The sequence below is a fragment of the Nerophis lumbriciformis genome, linkage group LG17, assembly GCF_033978685.3.
Source record: "Nerophis lumbriciformis linkage group LG17, RoL_Nlum_v2.1, whole genome shotgun sequence".
Lineage (NCBI taxonomy): Eukaryota > Metazoa > Chordata > Actinopteri > Syngnathiformes > Syngnathidae > Nerophis > Nerophis lumbriciformis.
The window spans coordinates 12244378-12270464 of NC_084564.2; the positions used below are offsets into that span (position 1 = coordinate 12244378).

General features: G+C 39.5%; 1 protein-coding gene and 1 pseudogene across 1 annotated transcript; one reads left to right on the top strand and one right to left on the bottom strand.

Annotated features, from left to right (window-relative positions):
* The first annotated feature begins 1254 nt into the window (after positions 1–1254).
* Positions 1255–20621, top strand: LOC133614511 (cyclin-dependent kinase-like 1). The gene is made up of 10 exons (XM_061972511.1): positions 1255–1614; positions 6062–6250; positions 7269–7390; positions 10667–10739; positions 12404–12494; positions 12735–12935; positions 13010–13092; positions 13176–13232; positions 15272–15424; positions 19124–20621. The coding sequence occupies exons 1-10, from the start codon at positions 1588–1590 to the stop codon at positions 19217–19219; spliced, it is 1092 nt and encodes a 363-aa protein (XP_061828495.1). The 5' UTR covers positions 1255–1587; the 3' UTR covers positions 19220–20621.
* A 2246-nt stretch (positions 20622–22867) lies between these two features.
* Positions 22868–24380, bottom strand: LOC133614903 (cytochrome P450 2F5-like; annotated as a pseudogene).
* Positions 24381–26087: the final 1707 nt, after the last annotated feature.

Below are 26087 nucleotides of genomic sequence, written 5' to 3' on the forward strand. Positions count from 1 at the left end.
CAGGCGGACCTGAGTGACGTGTCGACAGCCTGTTTTCACGTCCGCTTTCCCACAATATAGACAGCGTGCCTGCCCAATCACGTTATAACTGTAGAATGATCGAGGGCGAGTTTTTGGTTTCTTATGTGGGTTTATTGTTAGGCAGTTTCATTACCGTCCTCCCAGCGCGGTAACAACACACAACAACAGCAGTCACGTTTTCGTCTACCGTAAAGCAGTTCGTCTGCCGTAAACAGCAATGTTGTGGCACTCTTAAACAGGACAATACTGCCATCTACTGTGCATGCATATGTGACAATAACATCTAGAGCTTTTAGAGAGTGCAGTGCACAACTGCGCACACAACAAGGAGACGAAGCAGAATGCATCATCAGAGAGGGTGTTTAGCATGGTTAGAAAAATAGTGACAGAGAATAGAACAAGGATGGACAATTCAACCCTTAACTCAACAATGAGTAGATGAGTGTTATGTGTGTGTATATGTGTAAGTAAATGAACACTGAAATTCAAGTATTTATCTTATTTATATATATATAATAAAAAAATAATAATAAAAAAAAAAATATATATATATATATATATATATATATATATATATATATAGCTAGAATTCACTGAAAGTCAAGTATTTCTTATATATATATATATATATATATATATATATATATATATATATATATATATATATATATATATATATGTATATATATATATATATATATATATATATGAAATACTTGACTTGGTGAATTCTAGCTGTAAATATACTCCTCCCCTCTTAACCACGCCCCCAACCACCTCCCGGAATCGGAGGTCTCAAGGTTGGCAAGTATGCATAATCCCCAATCAGACTCTGTTAAGAATGGTGATGCTGTTGAGTACCAATAAAACATTCATAATATTTTTACAAAAATAATGGCTCTGCTTGATTGTCTCTCGTTTTCACAACAATTACTTTATTGTGAACACGTTTCCATTCATTATTTGGCAAAAAAAAAAAATGGTTAGGTAAAAGACATCAAGCGTCAAACGAGTGTTCTGTTTAAAATGAAGGTTAGCACTTCCCTCTGGTGGACAAACATCAGATGACATCTACTAGTGCGCATGTGCGGGTTTTAGTCCACACCGGAAAAAGCACAATGTATGAAATATACCGTAAAAAGTGCATTTAAAACGTATTACTACGAATTAATAATAGCATGAATTACCCAAGACGTTGAATGTCATTTTGATGTAGTCCCTCTCTCCCATTAAATGATGCCTTTAATTCCGGCGAACGTGTCACTCATTAGTGAACAAAGTGCGTAAAAGAGCGTGGTGAATTGCAGCCTTGCGCCATCGTAGGTGTTCTTGCGTTGTCACCAGGATGCAGCCTAAACGTCCTCCTGGCCGAGGCGCCATTTGTTTGTCACTTTGTCAATGTTGACGCCGACGTCAAGACCATTCTTAAAAGTGGCGGGTTTTTTTTTTTGCGTATTGTGTTGTTGTAACCGTGTTGTGTTTCCCGGGTGAGGACGAGAAAGACCCTTCTGGACGTCCTGCCTAACTCGGGAGGAGTTTTGAAGACTTTTGGCTGCTGATTTGTCAATGAAGTACTTGTCAGGTTGTGGACAGGTGAGTGCACCTTACATTGACTTTAATAGTTTATTTTCATAAATAGTTGTCCAATTATTACCTTATTATATAGCCTTTTTATAAGACCTCAACTTTGGAACATATTTCTATATAACTGTGCTTATTATAGCAACGGAACGTATTTGAGCGATACTCTTTGTGTTCAATGTAATTAATTCATGATTATTTTGTTGATTTGATTGTGCCTTCTTATCTTTAAAGCAGCTGAATTCTCAATTGATTTAAAGTATTCCACCACAAACACATTCCGCTCATCCTGGACATTCAAGCTAAAATGTTTACAACTTCCAAAAATTCACGTTTTTTCCAAAGTTCCCCATTTTTTTTCGGAATATTTATTCTTTATTAAAAAGTGTTACTACTTCCACATATCTCAACCAATTCAAATTGTTCCAAAGTCCAAATGCATTTCTTTATTTTAGCAAATTTTACTGGTATGCACCTCAGAGTCAAATATATTAATTTATGCATGCTAAATGCTATCACGTTAAAGTTAGCATGCTAGCTAATTTAGCCTAATATAAAGGTATAGACCTCAGAGTCAAATATTCTATTACAAAACCCAAAACCAGTGAAGTTGGCACGTTGTGTAAATCGTAAATAAAAACAGAATACAATGATTTGCAAATCCTTTTCGACCTATATTCAACTGAATAGACTGCAAAGACAAGATATTTAACGTTCGAACAGAGAAACATTGTTTTTTTTTTTGCAAATATTAGCTCATTTGGAATTTGATGCCTGCAACATGGCTAAAAAAAAGGTGGCACATGTGGAAAAAAAGTTTGTCAAAGTTGAGGAATAATCAGCAAACACTTATTTGGAACATCCCACAGGTGAACAGGCTAATTGGGAACAGGTGGGTGCCATGATTGGGTATAAAAGCAGCTTCCATGAAATGCTCAGTCATTCACAAACAAGGATGTCGGTCGAGGGTCACCACTTTGTGAATTGTCCAACAGTTTAAGAACAACATTTCTCAACCAGCTATTGCAAGGAATTTAGGGATATCACCATCTACGGTTCGTAATACCAACAAAAGGTTCAGAGAATCTGGAGGAATCTGGAAAAAAATTGCTGCACGTAACATTGAATGCTTGTGACCTTCGATCCCTTAGGCGGTACTGCGTCAAAAACCGACATCAGTGTGTAAAGGATATCATCACATGGGCTCAGGGACACTTCAGAAAACCTCTGTCAGTAATTACAGTTCATCGCTACATCTGTAAGTGCAAGTTAAAACTCTACTATGCAAAGCGAAATTCATTTATCAACAACACCCAGAAACGCCGCCGGCTTCTCTGGGCCAGAGCTCATCCAAGATGGACTGATGCAAAAGTGTTCTGTGGTCTGACGAGTCCACATTTCAAATTGTTTTTGGAAACTGTGGACGTCGTGTCCTCTGGAACAAAGAGGAAAAGAACCATCCGGACTGTTGTAGGTTCAAAGTTGAAAAGCCAGCATCTGTGATGGTATGGGGGTGTATTAGTGCCCAAGGCATGGGTAACTTACACATCTGTGAAGGCACCATAAATGCTGAAAGGTACATACAGGTTTTGGAGCAATATATGTTGCCATCCAAGCAATGTCTTTTTCATGGACGCCCCTGCTTATTTCAGCAGACAATGCCAAGCCACGTGTTACAACAGCGTGACTTCGTAGTAAAAGAGTGCGGGTACTAGACTGGTCTGCCTGTAGTCCAGACCTGTCTCCCATTGAAAATATGTGGTGCAATATGAAGCCTAAAATACCACAACGGAGACCCCCGGTCTGTTGAACAACTTAAGCTGTACATCAAGCAAGAATGGGAAATAATTCCACCTGAGAAGCTTAAAAAAATTGGTCTCCTCGGTTCCCAAACGTTTACTGAGTGTTGTTAAAAGGAAAGGCCATGCAACACAGTGGTAAAAATGCCCCTGTGTCAACTTTTTTGCAATGTGTTGCTGCCATTAAATTCTTAGTTAATGATTATTTGCAAAAAAAAAATTAAGTTTCTCAGTTCAAACATTAAATATCTTGTCTTTGCAGTCTATTCAATTGAATATAAGTTAAAAAGGTTTTACAAATCATTGTATTCTGTTTTTATTTACCATTTACACAATGTGCCAACTTCTCTGGTTTTGTACTTCACGCATGTCAAAATTATCCATGCTAATGTTTTATATTTTAATTATATTATGCACCTAAGAGTCAAATATTTTAGTTTACGCATGCTAACTGTTAGCTGCTAAATGTTATCACGTGAAAGTTAGCATGCGAGCTAATTTAGCCTAATATACAGGTATGCACCACAGAGTCAAATATTCTATTACTTCACGCATGCTAACTGTTAGCATGTTAATGCTAGTTATACAGGTATACGCCTCAGAGTCAAATATTTTGTTATTTCACAGATGCTAACTCGACCGATTCAAATCGTTCCAAAGTCCAAATGCTCTTTGCTAATGTTTTATATTTTATTTATATTTTAGCTTGTTTTACAGGTACACACACTAGAGTGAAATATCTTAGTTTACGCATGCTAACTCTTATCATGTTAATGCACATTTTACTGGTATACGCCTCAGTCAAATATTTTGTTATTTAACACACGCTAACTGCACCGATTCAGATCGTTCCGAATTCAAATTGCTCCTCGCTAAATTTTATATGTTTTTTTGGTTTAGCCTATTTTAAATGTATGCACCCCAGTGTCAAATATTTTAGTTTACGCATGCCAACTGTTAGCATGCGAAATTTATCGCGTTAAAGTTAGCATTTTAGCTAATTTAGCTTAATGTACAGGTTTAGACCTCAGAGTTGAATATTCTATTACTTCACGCATGCTAACTGTTAGCATGTTAATACTAATTTTACAGGTTTTCGCCTCAGAGTCAAATTTTATTTCACACACGCTAACTCGACCAATTCAAATTGTTCCAAAGTCAAAATGCTCCTCTCTGTTTATATTTCATTTATATTTCAGCTTATTTTACAGTTATACACATTAGAGTCAAATATTTATCCTTACACATGCTAATTTTTAGCATGCTAAATTTTTATCAAGTTAAAGTTAGCATGCTAGCTAATTTAACTTCATATACAGATATTGACTTTAGAGTCAAATATTCCATCACTTCACGCATGCTAACTGTTCTCATGTTAATGCTAATTTTACGGGTATACGCCTCAGAGTCAAATAGCTTATTTTACTGGTATGCACCTCAGTCAAATATTTTAGTTTACGTATGCTAAATGTTATCACGTTAAAGTTAGCATGCTAGCTAATTTAGCTTAATATCGAGGTAGAGACCTCAGAGTCAAATATTCTACTATTTCACGCATGCTAACTGTTAGCATATTAAAGCTAATTTTACAGGTATACACCTCAGAGTCAAATATTCTACTATTTGACGCATGCTAACTGTTAGCATATTAAAGCTAATTTTACAGGTATACACCTCAGAGTCAAATATTTTGCTATTTCACACACACTAATTTGACTGATTAAAATCGTTCCGAAGTCTAACCGCTCATTGCTAATTTTAGTCAATTGCAAGCATGCTAGTAATTGGGGGAGACCTGGGACATTTGTGTCTTTTCACTGCCATTGAAGATGACGCTATGCAACAGAAACATCATTTTAAAGGTTAGCGGGATGAAAAATGGCTGCACGAGTTGTAAAGGAATTAATGTCAAAATTTGCATTGTCTGTTTGCTAATTTTTTAGCACGAGCTATCGAGTGAGTTTACATTGGAGTTCCCTGGGACCCTTTTTATTCCCCATTGACTACCTTTTATAATGGCCATTTTTTTTATATCAATCAAAGTTGACTTATATAGACCTTAATCACAGATGTCTCAAAGGGCTGGACAAGCCACAACGACATCCCACATCAGGGCAAGAAAAAACTCAACCCAATGGGAACAACGAGAAGCCTTTCAAATTACTGAATTAATTCATATTTAGTAAAACACAAAAGTACCGAAAATTGGTATCGTTGAGTACCTGTATCGATTCTCATGCACCGGTAATTGTTAGCCGTCCCTGTTCATTTCATTATAATGTATTTGTGGAAGTCGCTTCCTAGCAGTTCCACTGAAGACACGGCACAAGAGTCCAGCGTGCAGGTTTAACAAGGTTTTTAATAATAATATTTTTCAGTAATCCATTTCTCTCCCAGAACATGACTTTTCAGTCATGTCCGTATCCACCTCCTTCTCCTGCATCCGGCCGCTCACTGTTAAAGACAACAGATGATTAGATTAACACGCACCACCTGTGCAATCTAATCATCTGCCAGCTGTGTCTCGCCGTCAGCACATGTCACGCCCCCGTCTGATGACGCTCTGATTTCAGCACCATGGACAGAGGCGGTGACCTTTGCTCCTGCAAGCGCGCTGATCACACTCCCTTTCCACAGTATTATTCTTTGTTTCTTCGAAGGTGTCAGCGAGCCACTGCCCGATGGAGAAATATGAGAAACTGGCCAAAATTGGAGAAGGTTCTTACGGCGTGGTGTTCAAATGCAGGAACAGAGACACGGACCAGATAGTTGCCATCAAGAAGTTTGTGGAATCTGAAGACGATCCCGTCATTAAGAAAATTGCATTGAGGGAAATACGAATGCTGAAGGTGAGCAAGCTAGCATACGCAAATGGCTAAAATGGCATTTCCAAACTATAGTACCACCTATTGCTTTGATAGATACCGTATTTTCCAGACCATAGGATGCACCGGATTATAAGGCGCACTGCCGATGAATGGTCTATTTTTGATCTTTTTTCATATATTAGGCGCATTAAAGGAGTCATATTATTATTAGTTTTTTTCTAAAATGGAAAACACTTCCTAGTGGTCTACATAACATGTAATGGTGGTTCTTTGGTCAAAACGTTGCATAGATTATGTTTTACAGATCATCTTCAAGCCGCTTTCTGACAGTCTCTTCCGGATGCGTCGTTTTGTGGGCGGTCTTAGTTACGTGGCTCACCTTCGGCAGCGGCTTCTCCCCGTCATCTTTGTTGTAGCGGTGTAGCGTGCAAGGACGGGGGTGGAAGAAGTGTCAAAAGATGGAGCTAACTGTTTTAATGACATTCAGACTTTACTTAAATCCATAACAGAGCTACCAGAAGGTAAGAAAAGTTGCTTTTGCATAATATTACGAAACAAAACAGCAGATATTATGTCTTACCTTATACACAAACCATAATAATACTCGTATGTTTAATGCACCGACAATCCATCAAGCGGTACGGCTTCATAGCTCACAAAAGTCGTACTAAAACATTTTGGTAAATTTTTGAGCGCTGTGTGTAATGTTCTATATTTTCAATGGAACATTTAAAATCTTGAGACTCATCATAGTGCAGCCTACACTTATCTCTTATGTTTGACTGCCATCTACTGGTCACTCTTATCATTACACCATTTACCAAATAAAATAGCTTCGAGGTGGGTAAGCTCAACCAAACTTATTCCTTACATTAGGCGCAGCAGGTTATAAGGCGCACTGTCGGGTTTTGAGGGAAAACATTTTTATTAAGTGTGCCTTATAGTCCGGAAAATACGGTACTTGAAAATATAAATATAGTTTCCACCTCAATGATGTTGTCTATCATCACCGACATTGTGTCCTCTTGTCCTCCTGCAGCAGCTGAAACACATCAATCTGGTCAACCTGCTGGAGGTCTTCCGCAGGAAACGCCGCCTCCACCTGGTCTTTGAGTTCTGCGAGCAGACGGTCCTCAACGAGCTGGAAAAACACCCACGGGGGTGAGTGCCATGTCACCTTCCGCACTCTCTCTCACCTGCTGAGATGTTCTCTGGAGAGACCACTTGGTTGTTCCAGCTCCAATTTAGGAATTTGGTCCAGCGTATGACAAAATTATCCAAATTGCCAACAAAGACGAGTTTGTAATATTGTTAAACAGATCTGTATATTCCAGGGGGTTCTCTTTATTCCAGGTGTTTTTTCCATTTAGATCCATAATGAAAATTCAGATTTTGGAGATATTCTTTCATATTTGAACAGTAGATATGTTAAGAAGTTATATAATAAACATGTAAAGAAAAACAGCCTGCATGTCAGCTTCGTGCTATATGTGACAAAGTGTATTATTATTAGTGCTAGTAATAACCTTTCAACTTTTCTCATCTTTTTACTCTTATTTTACTTTTTCTGTTGTTTATTAGTCCTATTTTTTTAATTACATTTTTAGAACGTCCCGTAAATGTTAGGGATGGATACCGAATTCTTTACATTTATAGGCACAATTCCGTCGGTACTACCGGGTATAGATTCACGTAAAATCAATAGGTTCCATATTTCAATACCTTTGTTGCTCATGACGACGTCCGGTTGCAGACTAAACACCGGCTCAAACATTTGGCGAGGAAACAAGCCCTCAAACAGCACTCAGCGCGGACTCGGCAAACTGCCTTTAGTTACTGTTGCAATCGTCAATGCCATCAAAGAAAATATGCATGATCGAAAACCCTCAAATAATTTTTCCAAAATGCGCTAGCTTGATGCTAATTTTCATTGGTTTGGCTATGTACATGCTACTACTACGTTTGTGATTTTACATGGCCATTTCAACACCTCCGAATTAGGAAATCAAAACTACAACTAAGGTTTCGTTCAAACTGCAGGTCAATTTCGATTTTTGTATCTGACAGTAGGGACGCCGTGGACGTCATTGTGTCCTCGGGCAAAACACTTCACCCACATTGCTGCCAGTGCCACTCACACTGGTGCATGAATGGGAATTCATTTTTGGTAGTGGTCAACGGGCCATAGGTGCGAACTGGCAGCCACGCTGCCGTCAGTCTACCGCAGGGACGCTGTGGCTACAACTGTAGCTTACCACCAAAAAGTGTGAATGTAGAGTGATTGAATGATGGCTTCTCAGTTCTCTGTGAAGCAGAGTGTCTAGAAAAGCGGTATACAAAATTAATTTATTATTGTCATTATTATAATTTTTTTTCAATGTCTTTGTGAACAGTGCCATATCGATTTTTTTCAAATCTGACCCAGACCTTTTTTGAATGTGGATATACAGTAAATCGGATATGTATCCAATAGGGGTGTAAAAAAAATCGATTTTGTTATGTATTGCAATTCATATATGTAACGATTCTTAGTCGATTCAAAGAAATTAAAACTCGATTAAAACAAAATTTATATATATATATATATATATATATATATATATATATATATATATATATATATATGTATATATGTATGTGTGTATATATATATATATATATATATATATATATATATATATATATATATATATATATATATGTATATATATGTGTATATATATATATATATATGTATATATATATATATATATATATATATATATATATATACGTATATATATATATATATATATATATATATATATATATATACACGTATATGTATATATATACGTATATGTATATATATATATATATATATATATATATATATATATATATATATACGTATATGTATATATGTATATATATATATATGTATATATATACACAAGTATATACGATGATGTAGATGATCATATCTGCTGTACAGAATTACTTATCAAAAAGAGAAGTGTTGGATACTTCTCTTGTTGCCTTATTTGTATTTGAGTTTATTAAATGTTAGGGCAGAATTTAATTAAACAAAACCAGTTTTCTTTTAAGTAATATAGAAATGTATTGGAGCTGTTTGTTTATTTTATGGAGTAATGTACCGGTAGTTAATCATAGAACTGGCTCCCAGTGTTATTTAAAATCGTTTTAAATCGAGAATCGATTCTGGATCGAATCGTTACCCCAAGAATCGAATCATGTGGTGCCTAAAGATTCACAGCCCTATTATCCAATGCGACTGCAGTCTGAATGCTATGGCCGCTTTCATCCGACCAATACCATGTTTACTTCCGTAAACACTGCAGCACATGTGATGTCATGAAGTCTTGTGCATGTGGGTGAGATTGCGTTCACATTAGACATCACATTTAAAAAAAATGTTTCATAAAAATGTTAGATTTGATGAAAAAAATCTGAATTGGACATCCTACAATGTAGTGTGAACATCGCCCTAGATGTGTGCTACAACCAAGCAGCTGTATATTGTACTTATTACACACAATAAGTACAATATTTATAGTATAAACACTTTGTAGGGCGCAATGTACGACTAGATTGGCACATTCATCATCATCCTCGAAACGAGGGGTATCCCTTTATGGAGGATGCCTGTGCGTGACTTAGTTTAACGTGGGGAGATTGGTGCACACATTCAACTTAATGGCAAAGACTACTTCCTAGCTAGGCAACACACTGCCTATACACCACTGCCAGCTAATGTCTTGGAATTGCAACTGCATGCAAAGTCTACTATGTAATACTTGCAATTGAGACTCAGAAATGTAATAAGAAAACAGGATACAACAACTAGATAGCACAGGTATCATAAACGGCTCGTTTTCAAATGTTCCATTAAAAATAATTAGGATTTATTTGCACACACCAAAGTCCCACACATTGGTACTGTATTGGCTCAAATGTGAAAGGTACCCATCCCTACACTTGACCCTATAAGCTCCAAGTGGGATGTTTCCAACTTTCCATCAGTCTTGAATGCAGCACGATACTTTCTAAAGCAGACACTACACACCCTGCTGAGTCATCCTCCTGACTGAAGGTCATGTAGCGTCAGTGAAACTAATGAAAGTGGCACCGTAAGTTGATCATGTTTGCAATCTGCACACCTGTCCTTTTCTTGGCGCTCCGCTCGTGTAAACCAACGTCACAAAAGAGACAGATCAGCTGTTTGAGGCCATGCGACCTTTTTTTCCCCACAAGGCCGTGCAACAGAAACTGTAGCCTGCCCTGGAAACAAAGCCGCTGTTACCCAGAGAGACGGGGCCCGAGGGTTACCGTGGCGACATGGTGTGGCACTGCGCGTCTTTTTTTTTAAATGCCAGCACAAATGGAAAGCCATGTTTCTCATGAGGTCATAAATGATGTTCCTTGTTTTCTCCGCAGGGTTCCTGAGGCTCAGCTTAAGAGCATTGTATGGCAGACGCTGCAGGCGGTCAACTTTTGCCACAAACACAATGTCAGTACAAGTTTGTTCGTGAATACTATGCACTCAAATACTTTGTTTATATTTACCACTGTTTTTTGGGGGGTTTTTTTTTACACATGCACATAAATATTTAAAGACTGCAAAAATGTCTGTATTTGATTTATTCTTCACTGTGTTCATTGGGATTTGCCTGTTTGTTTGTTTGTTAGTTATTAATCCCTGAACTCTGGCTGACAGGGTCTCAAAGCTTTTCCCATTACATTAGCAACGTAACTCAAAAAGTTATGTGCGGATTTTGATTAAAATTTCAAGAAATGTCTCAAATGGGAACAAGTGATTACATTCGGGATTTTGGATTCAGGATTTTTTAAAAGGTCTGTGCTCTCCAAGTGCTTTTCTGATTATTTATGTGTTTGTTATTATTAGGCCATCATGCCTGTTTACAAAAAAGCAAATAAAATAAAAAGCATCATTGCAATATATATTACCAAATCACACACACTAGAATAGCTAAAATACATGATAATGTACAAGCTGAAAAATCACTTTTGCTGTTTTCTTTGAGTGGTTGCTATAAGCAGGTTTGACTGTATTTGATTACTTAACAGTTAGAAACTTCTTAGTATAAATAGTAACGGTTTAGTTTATTTAAGTACAGCACATGTTTACACAATTCATCCATCCATCCATCCATCCATCCATCCATCCATCTTCTTCCACTTATCCGAAGTCGGGTTGAGGCGGGCAGCAGCCGAGCATTTCTGAAAAGAGGTATACCCCCAACCCAATAATCATAGTTTGTTAACGTTCAGTGCTCAACAAATACTTTTAATTGTAAAAGAAAATAATGAAGATGGCAAGCAGGAAAGGGAGATAAATATATTAGTCATAAATAAATAAATTAAAGGAAAATAAATAAAGAAAAAAGGAACCCCAGACAGATGTCATCATAAAACCACAGAACAGCTGCATTCCTGAATGGCCTTAGAGATATATAACAACCAACAAGCACACAAAAGGCTCGTCAACCACCCACATCCCAGTTGTTTCAATCAGGGTTAGTTTGGAGATCAGTTTCTCCTACATATCTCTAAAAGGTACCTCAAAACTTTGCAGAAAAAACATTCAATGTCCGCCCAATCTTCTCAGAATACAGAACATCTTTAATCCAGCGGGTGTGGCAAGGAGGCGCTGTTGCCTTCCAATGAGCCTTCTAGCCAACAAAGTAGTGAATGCTAAAATATTATTTTTGGATTTGCTTAAAGTAGATGACTGAGATATTTGAATTTTTTTTTTTTTAAGTGACGCAATAATTATTTCCCCTAGTAATTGATTACATTCAATCGGGGCGGCATAGAGTGGCCGTGGCAGCAACTTGAGGGTTCCAGGTTCGATTCCCGTTTCTGCCATCCTAGTCACTGCTGTTGTGTCCTTGGGCAAGACACTTTACCCACCTGCTCCCAGTGCCACCCACACTGGTTTAAATGTAACTTAGATATTGGGTTTTTACTATGTAAAGCGCTTTGAGTCACTAGAGAAAATTGCTATATAAATATAATTCACTTCACTTCATTAAAGCATAATTCCGTTTGTCATTCAACTACTTTTTTGGCAAAATAACAACTATAATGAATTACTTTTTAAAAGAAATTTTCCATACAGATTTTGCGTGATGTGTTTTGTGTGTGTCGCAGTGCATCCACCGCGACGTCAAGCCTGAGAACATCCTCCTCACCAAAAGCGGCGTCATCAAGTTGTGCGACTTTGGCTTCGCTCGCATACTAAGTAGGTCCTTTATGCGTGTGTGTGTGTGTCCTTTTATTGTACATTAATCACCACTAATGACTTATTCAGCGCAGCCTCCTTACTTTCAATGCTTCACATCAAGCCAATTAGTGCGTCTCTTCCTGCACTGTTGACCCCTCCTGTTTTGGGTTTCGGTTTTGTGTTGCCATACATGTAGTCTCTCCTCCATAATGTTGTAATTTAGTGCATTCAGCACACGTGTCTGTCTACTGTGCTCAGCTGGACCAGAGGACGACTACACGGACTACGTAGCGACCCGCTGGTACCGGGCTCCAGAGCTCCTGGTTGGGGACACTCAGTACGGGCCCCCAGTGGACGTTTGGGCGCTGGGATGCGTCTTTGCCGAGCTGTTGAACGGAAGTCCGCTCTGGCCCGGGAAGTCTGACGTGGACCAGCTCTACCTCATACGCAAAACCCTCGGTACGACACTACCCATTCCCAGAAGTGCCTCCACAATTGTACCTGCTGCTTCATGCAATTCCTCTTACTTCCAGGGGACCTCATTCCTCGTCACCAGCAGGTGTTCCGGTCTAATGTGTTCTTTAGTGGAGTCAGTATTCCTGACCCTGACACCACGGTATGATTCCCCATCCTCAAAGAGGCTTTGTTTCTCCAAAAAGGCGTCAGTGTTGATGCTCGGTCGTATTTTTGCTCGTATAGGAAACTTTGGAAAAACGATTCTCCGGTGTGTCACCACAGGCTCTCCAAGTTATGAAGGTGCGCTGAAGCTATTATTATTCAACATTTTACTCCTTGGTGTTCCTCTCCGAGGGATTCGTTTAAGCGAGATCCACTCTTACATATTAGAACGTATGAGAAAATCCATAAGATGTCTTGCAGGATCTCATTAGATCAGTGGTTCTCAAACTTTCCTCACCAAGTACCACCATAATGAGCAACATTAAAATACAGTAGTGTAATAGGCCTAAGCATTCATTAAAACAAGTATATTTAATATTTTGGCCACTGTAACACTACACACAGTTTGAACAGTAACACTGTGTTTAAATATAGGAAAATTAAATATTGTACTTTAATTAAGGGATTCTTTGGAGTACCACAGTTTGAGAGTCACTGCATTAGGGATGTCCCGATCCAGGTTTTTGCACTTCCGATCCGATCCGATACCGATACTGACCGATACCGATACTGACCGATACTGGCCTATCCGAGCATGTATTAAAGTTTAAAGGTATTTAGCCTACTTAGTTGTCAGAATCATGTTGAAAAGGGTTTTAGTACTCTTGATAACAACTAGCCAGCTGAATTAGGGGAGTTTGAATAATACACAATGGTTGGTAACAAGAAACTGACCTGTTTATTCAAGGATAAACACAAAATAGACAAAATTATACATGACAAACAGAAATGGCATCATTGAAACTAGGGCTGGGCGATATGGCCTTTTTTTAATATTGCGATATTTTAAGGCCATATTGCGATACACGATATATATCTCGATATTTTGCCTTAGCCTTGAATGAACACTTGATGCATATAATCACAGCAGTATGATGATTCTATGTGTTTTGATTGATTGATTGAGACTTTTATTAGTAGGTTGCACAGTGAAGTACATATTCCGTACAATTGACCACTAAATGGTAACACCCCAATAAGTTTTTCAACTTGTTTAAGTCGGGGTCCACTTAAATTGATTCATGATACAGATATATACTATCAGATATATACTATCATCATAATACAGTCATCACACAAGATAATCACATTGAATTATTTACATTATTTATAATCCAGGGTGTGGAGGGGGGCGCCGGATGTAAGTGTCAAAAAGACAGCCAAAAGAGTTTGATATGAGAATAAATCTAAAGTTAAAATATAGGGTAGAAATGCACCCATTTGCAGGAAATGTAGTCTTGATTTTCAAAATGTTCTTTCAAGGCTTGCATGTCTACATTAAAACATTCTTCTTCATACTGCATTAATATATGCTACTTTTAAACTTTCATGCAGAGAAGGAAATCACAACTAAATAGATCACTAATTTTTTCAGACGGTGTTGATCTGGAAATTTTTGCCTCAGCATTTTGATGGTGTGGGCGTGTGGCACCGAACGGAGATAAGCGTCTCGACAGACATTACAATATTTGAACAATGATGACGAAAACGGTTTTCTCTGTCGTGTCCATGTGTCGAAAATTGTTATGCGCTTATTTTTTTATTTGATTTTGTGCGTGGCATAGATTTGCCGTGCGCAGAGGACGTTTGAGCAGGCGCGCACCTTAGCGGCTGCGCTAGCATCACAGCTAACGTTAGCCATGCTGCTACCTCTCTGCTCGGGGAGGACGTATACGTATGTGACGTATGACGTGACAGTATGTGACGTATCACGTGACAGTATGTGACGTGTGTAAGAAGGTGCGCTCGCTGTCTGTGAGAGGGAGACACAGGAAAGAGTGAGAAGAGCCTGTCGTGTAATGCCAGCAGCTAAAAGCAACTGCGTGAGATTCCACAGACCTGTGGATGTGTTGAAGGTGTGCTGGAAAATGCGGAACGGAAATTACGGAGCAGCAGAAAAGTGGAATGTATTATTTAAATCGGTGCGTTGGAAAACACGGACCGGAGTTTTTTTTTAAACTGGATCTGGATCGGCATTTTCCCATGCCTTGCCGATACGCATTTTTTGGCAAATATCGGCGGCCGATCTGATCCAAATATCGGATCGGGACATCCCTACACTGCATTAGATGTTGCAAGTATACTGTGTTCATAAATGTCTCTCCACGCCTGCACAGTTGTGCCTGGTGATGGACCCGTCCCTTAGGCTCTCCTGCGAAGAGCTGCTGGAGATGCCCTACATCCACAACGACGGGGGGTCCAGCTGGACCCGAGAGGGGGAACGTCCCGCCAGGCGCCACGATAAAGGACCCCGCCGCAGACAGACCGGGGTGAGTGTGAGGTCGTACACTTCTACTCTCAATCATTATTCCCTATGAGAATAACTGCTTAAGTTGGGGCCCTAAGCAGAATTTTATTTGAAGCCCCTCCACCCTATAAACCTTTTTAACACTTTTTTTATTTATGTGAAATGATTTTTATACTTTTTCCATCAAACTTTAATTAAATTGGATACATGTTTTGTACTGAAACAAAATAATGGGAAATTAATTGTTCAATGATTTATTTTTTGTGTGCAAAATAACAAATTTAACACAATCAAAGCTAGTGCTATCAAACAATGCATTTTTCAAATTAAATTAACCACACTTTTAAATTCAATTAATCCCGGATAATCACAGTTGCTACAAATGCGTCATTTAACTTATCTGTGGTACTTTTGTTGACAACAATGCCGCCTTTCAGGTAACTATCCGCGATTAAGTATAAGGAGCATGTGTGGTCAAAATAAACTGCGTGATTAGTCTGTGTTTATACAGTGGAACCTTGATTTACAAACTTAATTGGTTGGTAAATCTAAAAGTTTGTATAATGAAGCAAATTTCTCCATAAGAAACAACGCAAATACGAACAATGGATTCGGGCCTCGATAAAAGTCCATATTTTAGTGAAGGTTTGTACACTTTGACCACAACATAAAGTGCTTTACAGTACTGTATATCAAACAAACATAACAAGGATGTGATGAATTAACTATCTCTTTATTAACAAGCTAAAGCGACGACAAGCTGCTGTCCTCTGTGTGCGCTGCTCTGCCAAGACCCGCACACACAGAGAAGTCCCTTTGCTGCTCTCACAAACGATCAGAAATCACAAAAATCCAGAACTTAAACAACCATATTGCTATACAATAACAAACATTTAAAATATGTAAAAACAACTTATATGACCATATTTTCGGGACCGCACCCTTTCAAACATTTAAAATAAATACCATATATCAGCTGCACCGGACTATAAGCCGCAGATGTATTCAATAATTCAAGGAGCTATATTTGTCACACATGTACGATACGAAATTTGGACTGTGAAATTAGTTATTTGTACAGAAAGGTTTTATAAATGTTTATTTGCATACCTTTAATTCTTTCCAAACGGTGCCTGTCACACGGCAGTAAAACAACTGCTCAAACAAAACAGAAGTCATCGTCGTGGACCCACTAGTTGCGGAGTAACGCCACAGTGATGTTTTGGTGAATTTACTGAGGAATTTGTGAAACTGAAATGATACAAAAAACATGCCGTTTTAAGTTAATAATACTAACACAGGCACTCGTAAATGTGTTAGCATATTAGCTCATGCTAACGACGCTAGCTTCATTACATTATGATAGCACGTACAAATATGCATGAAAACACAGACGTCACAGATGGGACGGTTTAGTAAGTAAGAATGTTTTATTTATATTGTAAAATTTACAAACGTTGTTTGGAGTGATGAATGAAGAATCCATATGAGTAAAAAACGCTATGGACGACTAGAAGACCAAACGGCACTACTACTTCCGGTACTAAGCTTTAAAAAGCAGGAAACACTTGTTGGCATTCACCTAGCAGCACCTGAGCAAACTCATCCAAAAGATGATGCCACACACCATTTAAGTATATTTGCATGAGTTTAATGAAAACTATATGCTTCATGGCCGTTAGCAAAGTAAAATCCATAAATTAGCAGCACCATTTTTTTAAGCCGCAGGGTCCGAAGCGTGGGAAAAAAGTAGTTGCGCTTATAGTCCAACGACCACTCATGAGCCGCACCTCATGAGGAGAGAAAGGAGCAAACAGAGGGGCGGGGGGTGGCGTGTGTGTGTGCTCTTGGAAGAGGCGCCGCTGAATGAGAGTTAGTGTCTGTTCCTGCGCTGTGAAATAAGTCCGCTTCGGCATCTTTTTCTAGAAAAGTCCATTCTCATCCAAATGAAAAACTTGCTGTGGTACGAAGCCAGCTTTCTCAATCGCTTCAATATGAGCAAGCACAAAATCGCTGCCAGCGGTACACAAAATGAATGAATGAAGCGTTCATACACACACTAAAAGTGCCTGAACCCAAAAGTTCCAAATAGAGGAGTTTGTAAATCGAGGTTCCACTGTACATGACGAATGCAATATTTTTTGCGATTAATCACAAGTTAACTTGTTAAATTTGACAACCTAATGAAAACATCCATTGGCATATCTTGCTGACACATCTCTTTTTATAATGTCTATCACTAATGACACATGCCAATGAAAATCATGGGGACATTTGCCATTATATTCTTATGTGACATAGCAGGAATGTGCTAGGAATACGTTTGTGGAGAAATTTCATATGAAGCGCCCTGTCATTCATTAATTGTCATTTTACATGCGCGTATTTATGCAAAACGGGCCCCCCACCCTACGGATCGCATAAAGCAGGGGTGTCAAACTCATTTTAGCTCTGGGGGCGCATGGTGGAAAATCTATTCCCAAGTGGGCCGTAATGGTAAAATCATGGCATGATAACTTAAACATAAAGACAACTTCAGGTTGTTTTATTTGTTTTACTTTGGTAAATTGGTGCAGCTTCAAAAACACAAAGAGTTTAGACTTCGTCCGAGTATCTACAAAGCCAGGATGAAACTTTAAGTCATAGTCTTTCTGGGATTGAACAAAAAACACATGTAAACTCTTCGAGGTATCAAATGCCTCCTTTGTCATGTCTATGTATCAATCCAGTGCTAACTCAACAAATTTGTAAGAAACGGAGGTAAAAACTATTCAAAAGGGTTAAGTTCACTTTTCTCGTGTTTACAGAGACATTTTGGGGCAACAAGGGTGCCAAATGACCCTGTGTTCGAAGCAGAAGACATAAAACGGCATGTTTTAAGTTTGATGTGGGTTGAGAAGGAGGAGCCACAGTCACCCTTTACTGTGTACCTCCTGCTTGGCCTCGGCATAAACCGTTTGCTTGCCTAACAGAATTGCTGTTGTGACATCCAGTGGACACATTTAGAATAGGAGTTTCGTTAAAAAAAAATACCGTATTTTTCGGACTATAAGTCGCAGTTTTTTTTCATAGTTTGGTATGACTCAGGAGTGACTTATGTGTGCAATTATTAACACATTACCGTAAAATATCAAATAATATTATTTAGCTCATTCACATAAGAGACTAGACGTATAAGATTTCATGGGATTTGGCGATTAGGAGTGACAGATTGTTTGGTAAACGTATAGCATGTTCTACATGTTATAGTTATTTGAATGACTCTTACCATAATATGTTACGTTTACATACCAGGCACGTTCTCAGTTGGTTATTTATGCCTCATATAGCGTACACTTATTCAGCCTGTTGTTCACTATTCTTTATTTATTTTAAATTGCCTTTCAAATGTCTATTCTTGGTGTTGGCTTTTATCAAATAAATTTCCCCCAAAAATGCGACTTATACTCCAGTGCAAATTATATATGTTTTTTTCCTTCCTTATTATGCATTTTCGGCAGGTGCGACTTATACTCCGGTGCGACTTATACTCCGAAAAATACGGTAAAGCAGCTAATTTTTATACTTGGCAAACTCATTACGCGGGCCAGATAAAACCTGTTTGCGGGCCTCATCTGGCCCGCGGGCCGTACGTTTGACACCCCTGACATATAAGGAGGGGCAGGCCCTGCCTGTTCATCAACATCATCCAATAATTAAGAACTGTATCTGTGTCCTGCAGGCCCAGTACTTTCCACAGTTAACAAACAGCAACATGTCACCTGCGCCAGACGTCAAGAAGCCGGCGAAGCACAGATATCACCTGCCCAACATTTAGCCAATGACCAGCCAGCCGGCCCCCATAAACCTTGTTGCCGAGGACGCACCTTCTTCTCGCTGATATCACTGAACACTAGAGATGGAATGGTTTATGAAAAAAATCTAAAGCGTTCGTATGAGCTGACATCGTTTCGAAGTGCGTGTGATGCTCGGATAACGTGCTTTTTCTTTGTGTTACTCATTAGTTTGGAGCGTGTACGTGTAGATCTGATCATACGGAATCACGGAACTAGCCAATAAAAACAAAATCTACTGTTAAACAAGAAAAATCATGGAAATTAGCATAAATGTGATTGAAATGCTGTCATCGTGAGGATAGGGAACATTTGTCTGGGGATATCGTGTGTCCGGGGCCCGCTTATCGTCCCTGAAACACTCGTGTGGCTAACACCTGCTAAGTCTGCGAACACGCTAATGCTAGTCAGGACAACCCATACACCTGCAATACTTCTCATCTGCTTGTGTTGTGTTACATTTCCGTTTTCTTAACGTTGAGTTGCAAAAAGTTAGCGGACATCCATTGTTTAATTTCATTAAGACACGCCTCCAGCTGACTACAATCTGGCGTGTTGGTCAGCTTGAGGGGCATGTAGAGTTGGGTGTCATCAGCGTAACAGTGAAGGCTAACACCGTATTTGCGTATGATGTCACCTAGCGGCAGCATGTAGATGCTGAAGAGTGCAGGGCCAAGAACCGAACCCTGGAGAACTCCACACGTTACCTTAACATAGTCCGAGGTCACATTATTATGGGAGACGCACTGCATCCTGTCAGTAAGATAGGAGTTAAACCATGACAAGGCTAAGTCTGACATACCAATACGTGTTTTGATACGCTGTAATAAAATATTATGATTGACAGTATCAAAAGCAGCGCTAAGATCAAGAAGCAGCAACATAGATGACGCATCAGAATCCATCGTTAGCAATAGATCATTAGTCATTTTGGCGAGGGCTGTCTCCGTAGAGTGATTTGCCCTGAAACTGGATTGAAAAGGTTCACAGAGATTGTTAGACGGTAAGTGTTCATTTAGCTGCTGTGCAACAATTTTTTCGAGGATTTTCGAAATAAACGGAAAGTGGGTCGCCGGCCGAGGTTAGGTCTTTTGAGCAGAGGATGAATAACCGCTTTTTTGAATGCAAGGGGAACAGTGCCAGAGGAAAGTGATAAGTTTATAATATTTAGCACTGATGGTCCTAATATTACAAACAGTTTCTTGATAAGTTTCCCAGGAAGTGGGTCAAGTGAACATGTTTGTTTTATCCCATTTACACGCCGTAACAATTCCTCTGTTATTTCATCAAAAAGAGAGAGCCTATTTTGGAGGGCAATATCCGTCGTATATACATTCGTATCTGTGTTAATAAAACCCAGTTGTAGCTAGGATGCGTTGTCTTTAATCTCCTTTCTAATGAGTTCAATTTTCTTATTAAAGAAATTCATAAAGTCCTCTGCCGAGTGGGTGGAGCTACTGGGAGTAGTCCCTTGTTGGGTTAGCGATGCTATTGTGCTGAACAAATATTTAGGATCGTTTTTGTTGAGGTGGATGAGATTTGAGTACTAATTAGCTTTAGCTAAGGTAAGCATGCGTTTATAAGTTATTAAACTATCACTCCATGCTTGATGGAAAACCTCAAGTTTAGTTGCGTGCCATTTGCGTTCCAGCTTTCTACATGATCGTTTAAGAGCTCTAGTTTCTTCTGTAATCCATGGGGTAGACCTTTTAGGGGCCTTTTTTAGCTTCAGCGGTGCTATACTATCAATGGTTTCGCGCAGGGCTTCGTTTAAGTTGTTAGTGAGGTTATCAATAGAGTCCACATAATTTGGGAATGGCGCCATTACCGAAGGCAGTAGGCCAGTAAGAGTCATCGTTGTGACAGCATTAATGTTGCGGCTGCTAAAGCAGTTATTATTATTAGCTTGTTGACAATGAGTCAGAACTTCAAATTTTATAAGGTAATGATCGGACATTACTTTAGTATACGGGAGTATCATGCGTGGGTTCATTTATTATTTATGTAAGACCACAGCTATCAATTATAGTCTGGAGCGTCACGCACGGAGGGTCTGATGGGTATTCATATAGATATTAAAGTCCCCCATTATAATTATATTGTCGATGTGCGTCACTAGGTCAGCGACGAACTCTGAGAATTCACTGATAAAGTCTGAATAGGGCCCAGGGCGGCGGTAGATAACAGCCAGGTAGAGAGGCAGCGGTGCGGCAGACCTCATAGTAAGCACCTCAAATGATTTATATTTAATACTTAGTTTAGGGGTAAGGTTAAGGATTTCATTGTATAATAGTGTGACGCCCCCCACGGGCAATTTGCGCATTCGTATAGTTAGGAGGAGATGCCTCGTTCAGCGCAAAAAATTTGTCTGGTTTGAGCCAGGTTTCGCTGAGACCAATGACGTTAGGATTGTTGTCTCTAATGACCTCATTAACTAATAACGTTTTGGGAGACAATGATCTTATGTTTAAAAAGCCCATATTATAGGTATTGGGCTGTTTTGAGGAGTTTTTGTTAAAGTTATCCGCAGTAGTAATATTAATAATGTTGCGTTTCTTATGCATAGTGCGCTTTAAATAATTTCGACCATATCTCGGAATTGATATGATGGGAATCTTTAGATTGTTTGCTTGGTGCTGCGATACACTAAACGCGTCATAATTTGCCACCTCAGTAGAATGCATGTCCACTTATGGCACAGTCACTGCAGAAAAGGCATTATGTGAGTTGTGTATTATTCTAGGAGAAATGCTATGTGTGGAGGGATTTTCCAGCCTAGCGCTGGCTAGTTGTAGCTCAACTGACTCCTCACTTGGACTAACAGACACTGTAATTGCCTGTGACCGGGCTTGCTCTAGTGTAGTTAGTCAAGTGTGACTCAAACAATAATCTATGTTCCTAGTCAGGATGATGGCGCCTTCCTGGTTAGGGTGAAGGCTGTCCCTCATCAACAAGCCCGGTTTGCGGACCGGTACTTTTCAGAGGCGGTATAGTACCGAAAATTATTCATTAGTATCACGTTACTATACTAATACCGGTATACCGTACAACCCTAGTCACTACTGGTCCGACGTTTCCTAAAAAAAACTAACTTAAAGCCTTGTCCAGCTCTTTATTGATGTATACTATTTGTGTTTAAATAACTTGTACTGCAAATTAATATCGGCTCCAAATATCGGTTATCGGCCTCCTTGAGTACACACTAAAAAAATGCTGGGTTATTTTTTTCTACCCAAATGCTGGGTTGAGCCTGTTGAGTCATATTTATGGGTTATTTCCAAGAAGTTGGGTAGGTTTTGTGACCCAACCAGTAACCCAGCATCTTAAAAAACTACAACTTGCAATACTGACCTCCGCCTGTTGGCGTCATAAATCATTATGACATTTAAAATACAAAAAACCCTGAAAATAACCAAGTTATTTGGTAGGCTTGAAGCAGCATTGCAGTTAAAATAACCCAGCATTTGGGTTGAATATATAACCCAGCTGGGTTAAATTAACCCAGCGTTAGTTTGGTCCAGTTGTTACCCTGCAGCTGGGTAGAAAACTACCCAAATTGAGTAGTTTTTAACCCAGCGGATTTTAGAGTGTACTAATAATTGGTATCGGCCCTGAAAAAAATCGGTTGATCTCTACTGTCGATTACTCTTTTGACTCCACACCTTATTGAGTCTGTTTAGGAAGCAGTCGATGTAGTCTCTGGGACATTGTGGGTTCAGGGTATCCCGGTGCTCCTCAATCATCTCCATGATTAAAGCTCTCAGCTCGTCCACCCTGCCAAACGATGCGTGGTGCGGACCCGGCAGCCACTCCATCAAGCCGGGGAAGACGTTCTACAGCTGTCAACAACTCAGCAACCCTCATTGGTCCACCTCCTCCGCCCCGGTCTCACCTGGCCGCGGGGGCTACTGACGAATCTGAGGGTCTTGGAGATGTTCTGCAGCAGGTAGAGAAGCACTCATCGTCGTAAGTGAAGCGCTGACCGAACACCACGCTGCAGCTCAGGAAGAAGGTTGGATCGAACTGCAAAGGTGGGTGGGGAAAAAGGTAAAGAAACCAAGAAAATAACTTGTTTAGGAGCTACATGACAGCTTAAAGTATCAGAAACAGCTCTCAGCGTGCAATCCCAATAATTAAAATGTTTTAACAGAGTCAATCGAACCTTTAGTAGCTGTCATGCGGGCCACCAGGAGCTTACTCTCCTCCTGGATCCACTCCTCCATCCCTTTTGCGTCCCATCCCTAAATCTCGAAGGGTGGTCAGGGTGAAACGCCTCAGCTGGCACAAGTGCTCGCTGTTACTGCTGGCCAAATCGTGCCACGTACACGTGGACACAGTTAGAGCAGCTCACAATTTAGAAGTTTTCTTCCTATTAATGGGGCTCTTTGGCGCTAACTCTTTAGTGCAGGGGTGTCAAACTCATTTTAGATCGGGGGACACATGGAGAAAAATCTACTCCCAAGTGGGCCGGACTGGTAAAATCACGGCACGATAACTTAACAATAAAGACAACTTCAGATTGTTTAAAATTAAAACAAGCACATGCTGAAAATGTACAAATCATAATGTTGTTGGGTTTTTGTTACACTTAAATCTTGCGGTTAATAGTATTCTATCTTTATTTGTCGTTATTTATACTTTCTGAATAAATGATGTGATGATGTTCATCAGTGTTACTTGTCAATCCTTAATGATAAAAAAAATATTATGAAAAACAAATTAAAGGATGTTATTTATGTTTTTGCTCATTTTCCTCGACTGGTGCACTAACATCATGTGGATTAGTTTTTCATCTCCAAAGATACAAATAATTGCTATTGCGACATCTAGTGGACACATTTAGAACAGCGGTTTCTTTCATTCAAAAATTTCGGCTCATTTTTATACTTAGCAAACTCATCCCGCGGGCCGGATAAAACCTGTTTGCCGTACGTTTGACACCCCTGCTTTAGTGTGTACTATATGTAGCATTACAGTGGAACCTTGATTTACAAACCTAATTGGTCCCTGCACTGGGTTTGTAAATCAAATCTCCTAAATGATTGGTCAAAAGCCCTCACCTGACTACAGGGCGCCTTGTTTGGTAGGAACTTTGAGCTGGCCACAGCCGGAGCTATGCGTACGCTGCCCTTCCTCATTGGACATCTATTTTATTTGAGTTTTTAGGCCGTGTAAACATGCCCTGTTGTGCTGTGTGAGGCTGCTCCACTCGCAAAAACTGCAGAAAGCGTTTGCATTGCAGAAAGAAGAAATGTATGGGAGGTGAAGATTTGCCGGGAGGTGCCAAAGACAACAGAATCTTGTTCGAGGTTGGATAAGGGAAATTGTCTGAAAATGATGGAAAGTGTCACTCCACAGAGCAACTGACACTGTGGTCAAAGTTGGAATTGTCACAAAACACATTTGAAGATATTTAACACTTTACTGCCATCTGGCGGCTAAAGTGGATAACTTGTCACATTTCATGTGTCAGGTGAACCGTGACAAATGGGGCCATATGAATCCCTTTCTTACTGTGTGTGTGTGTGTGTGTGTGTGTGTGTATATATATATATATGTGTGTGTGTGTATATATCTGTGTATCTATCTATATATATATATATATATATATATATATATATATATATCTCACAATACAAAGATCCTGAGGAGTCGTGAGTTCAATCCCGGCCTCGGGATCTTTCTGTGTGGAGTTTGCATGTTCTTCCCGTGACTGCGTGGGTTCCCTTCGGGTACTCCGGCTTCCTCCCACCTCCAAAGACATGCACCTGGGGATAGGTTGATTGGCAACACTAAATTGGCCCTAGTGTGTGAATGTTGTCTGTCTATCTGTGTTGGCCCTGCGATGAGGTGGCGACTTGTCCAGGGTGTACCCCGCCTTCCGCCCGATTGTAGCTGAGATAGGCTCCAGCGCCCCCCGCGACCCCAAAGGGAATAAGCGGTAGAAAATGAATGGATGGATGGATGGAGATATATGTATGTATATATGTATACAGTTAGGTCCATAAATATTTGGACATTGACACAATTTTCAGTATTCCAGCTCTGTACAACACCACAATAGATTTGAAATGAAACAATCAAGATGTGCTTTAAGTGCAGACTTTGAGCTTTAATTTGAGGGTATTTACATCCAAATCAGGTGAACGGTGTAGGAATTTCAACACATTTTATATGTGCCTTCCACTTTTTAAGGTACCAAAAGTAATTGGACAATTGGCTACTCAGCTGTCCCATGGCCAGGTGTGTGTTATTCCCTTGTTTTTTTCCATTTATTTAATTCACAAAGAGCGGATAAAAGGCCTACATGTCATTTCAAGTGTGGTATATTAATTTGGAATCTGGGGAGGTCATCTCTCAATATGAAGTCCAAAGAGCTGTCACTGTCAGTGAAGCAAGCCATCATTAGGCTGAAAAATCAAAACAAAGCCATCAGAGAGATAGTAAAAACTTGAGGTGTGGCCAAATCAACTGTTTGGTACATTCTTAAAAAGAGAGAACACACTGCTGAGCTCAGTAACACCAAAATACTTGGAAGACCACGGAAAACAAGTGTGGTGGATGACAGACAAATCCTTTCCCTTGTCAAGAAAAAGCCCTTCACAACAGTTGGCCAGATGAAGAAAACTCTCCAGGAGGTACAGTCAGTGTATCTGTGTCCAAGTCAACAATTAAGAGAAGACTTCACCAGAGGAAATACAGAGGTTTCATCACAAGGTGTAAACCATTGGTGAGCCTCAAAAGCAGGCCAGATTACAGTTTGCCAAGAAACATCTAAAAGAGCCTGTGCAGTTCTGGAACAACATCTTATGGACAGATGAGACAAAGATCAACTTGTAGCAGAATGATGGA

What these genes read in the sequence shown, in the direction of transcription:
- LOC133614511 (XM_061972511.1), top strand. Translation starts at nt 1,588, where the DNA reads ATGAAGTACTTGTCAGGTTGTGGACAG. An exon ending in CCTCATACGCAAAACCCTCG is followed by an intron (nt 12,936 to 13,009) that starts GTACGACACTAC and finishes TCTTACTTCCAG; the next exon opens with GGGACCTCATTCCTCGTCAC. An exon ending in AGGCTCTCCAAGTTATGAAG is followed by an intron (nt 13,233 to 15,271) that starts GTGCGCTGAAGC and finishes ACGCCTGCACAG; the next exon opens with TTGTGCCTGGTGATGGACCC.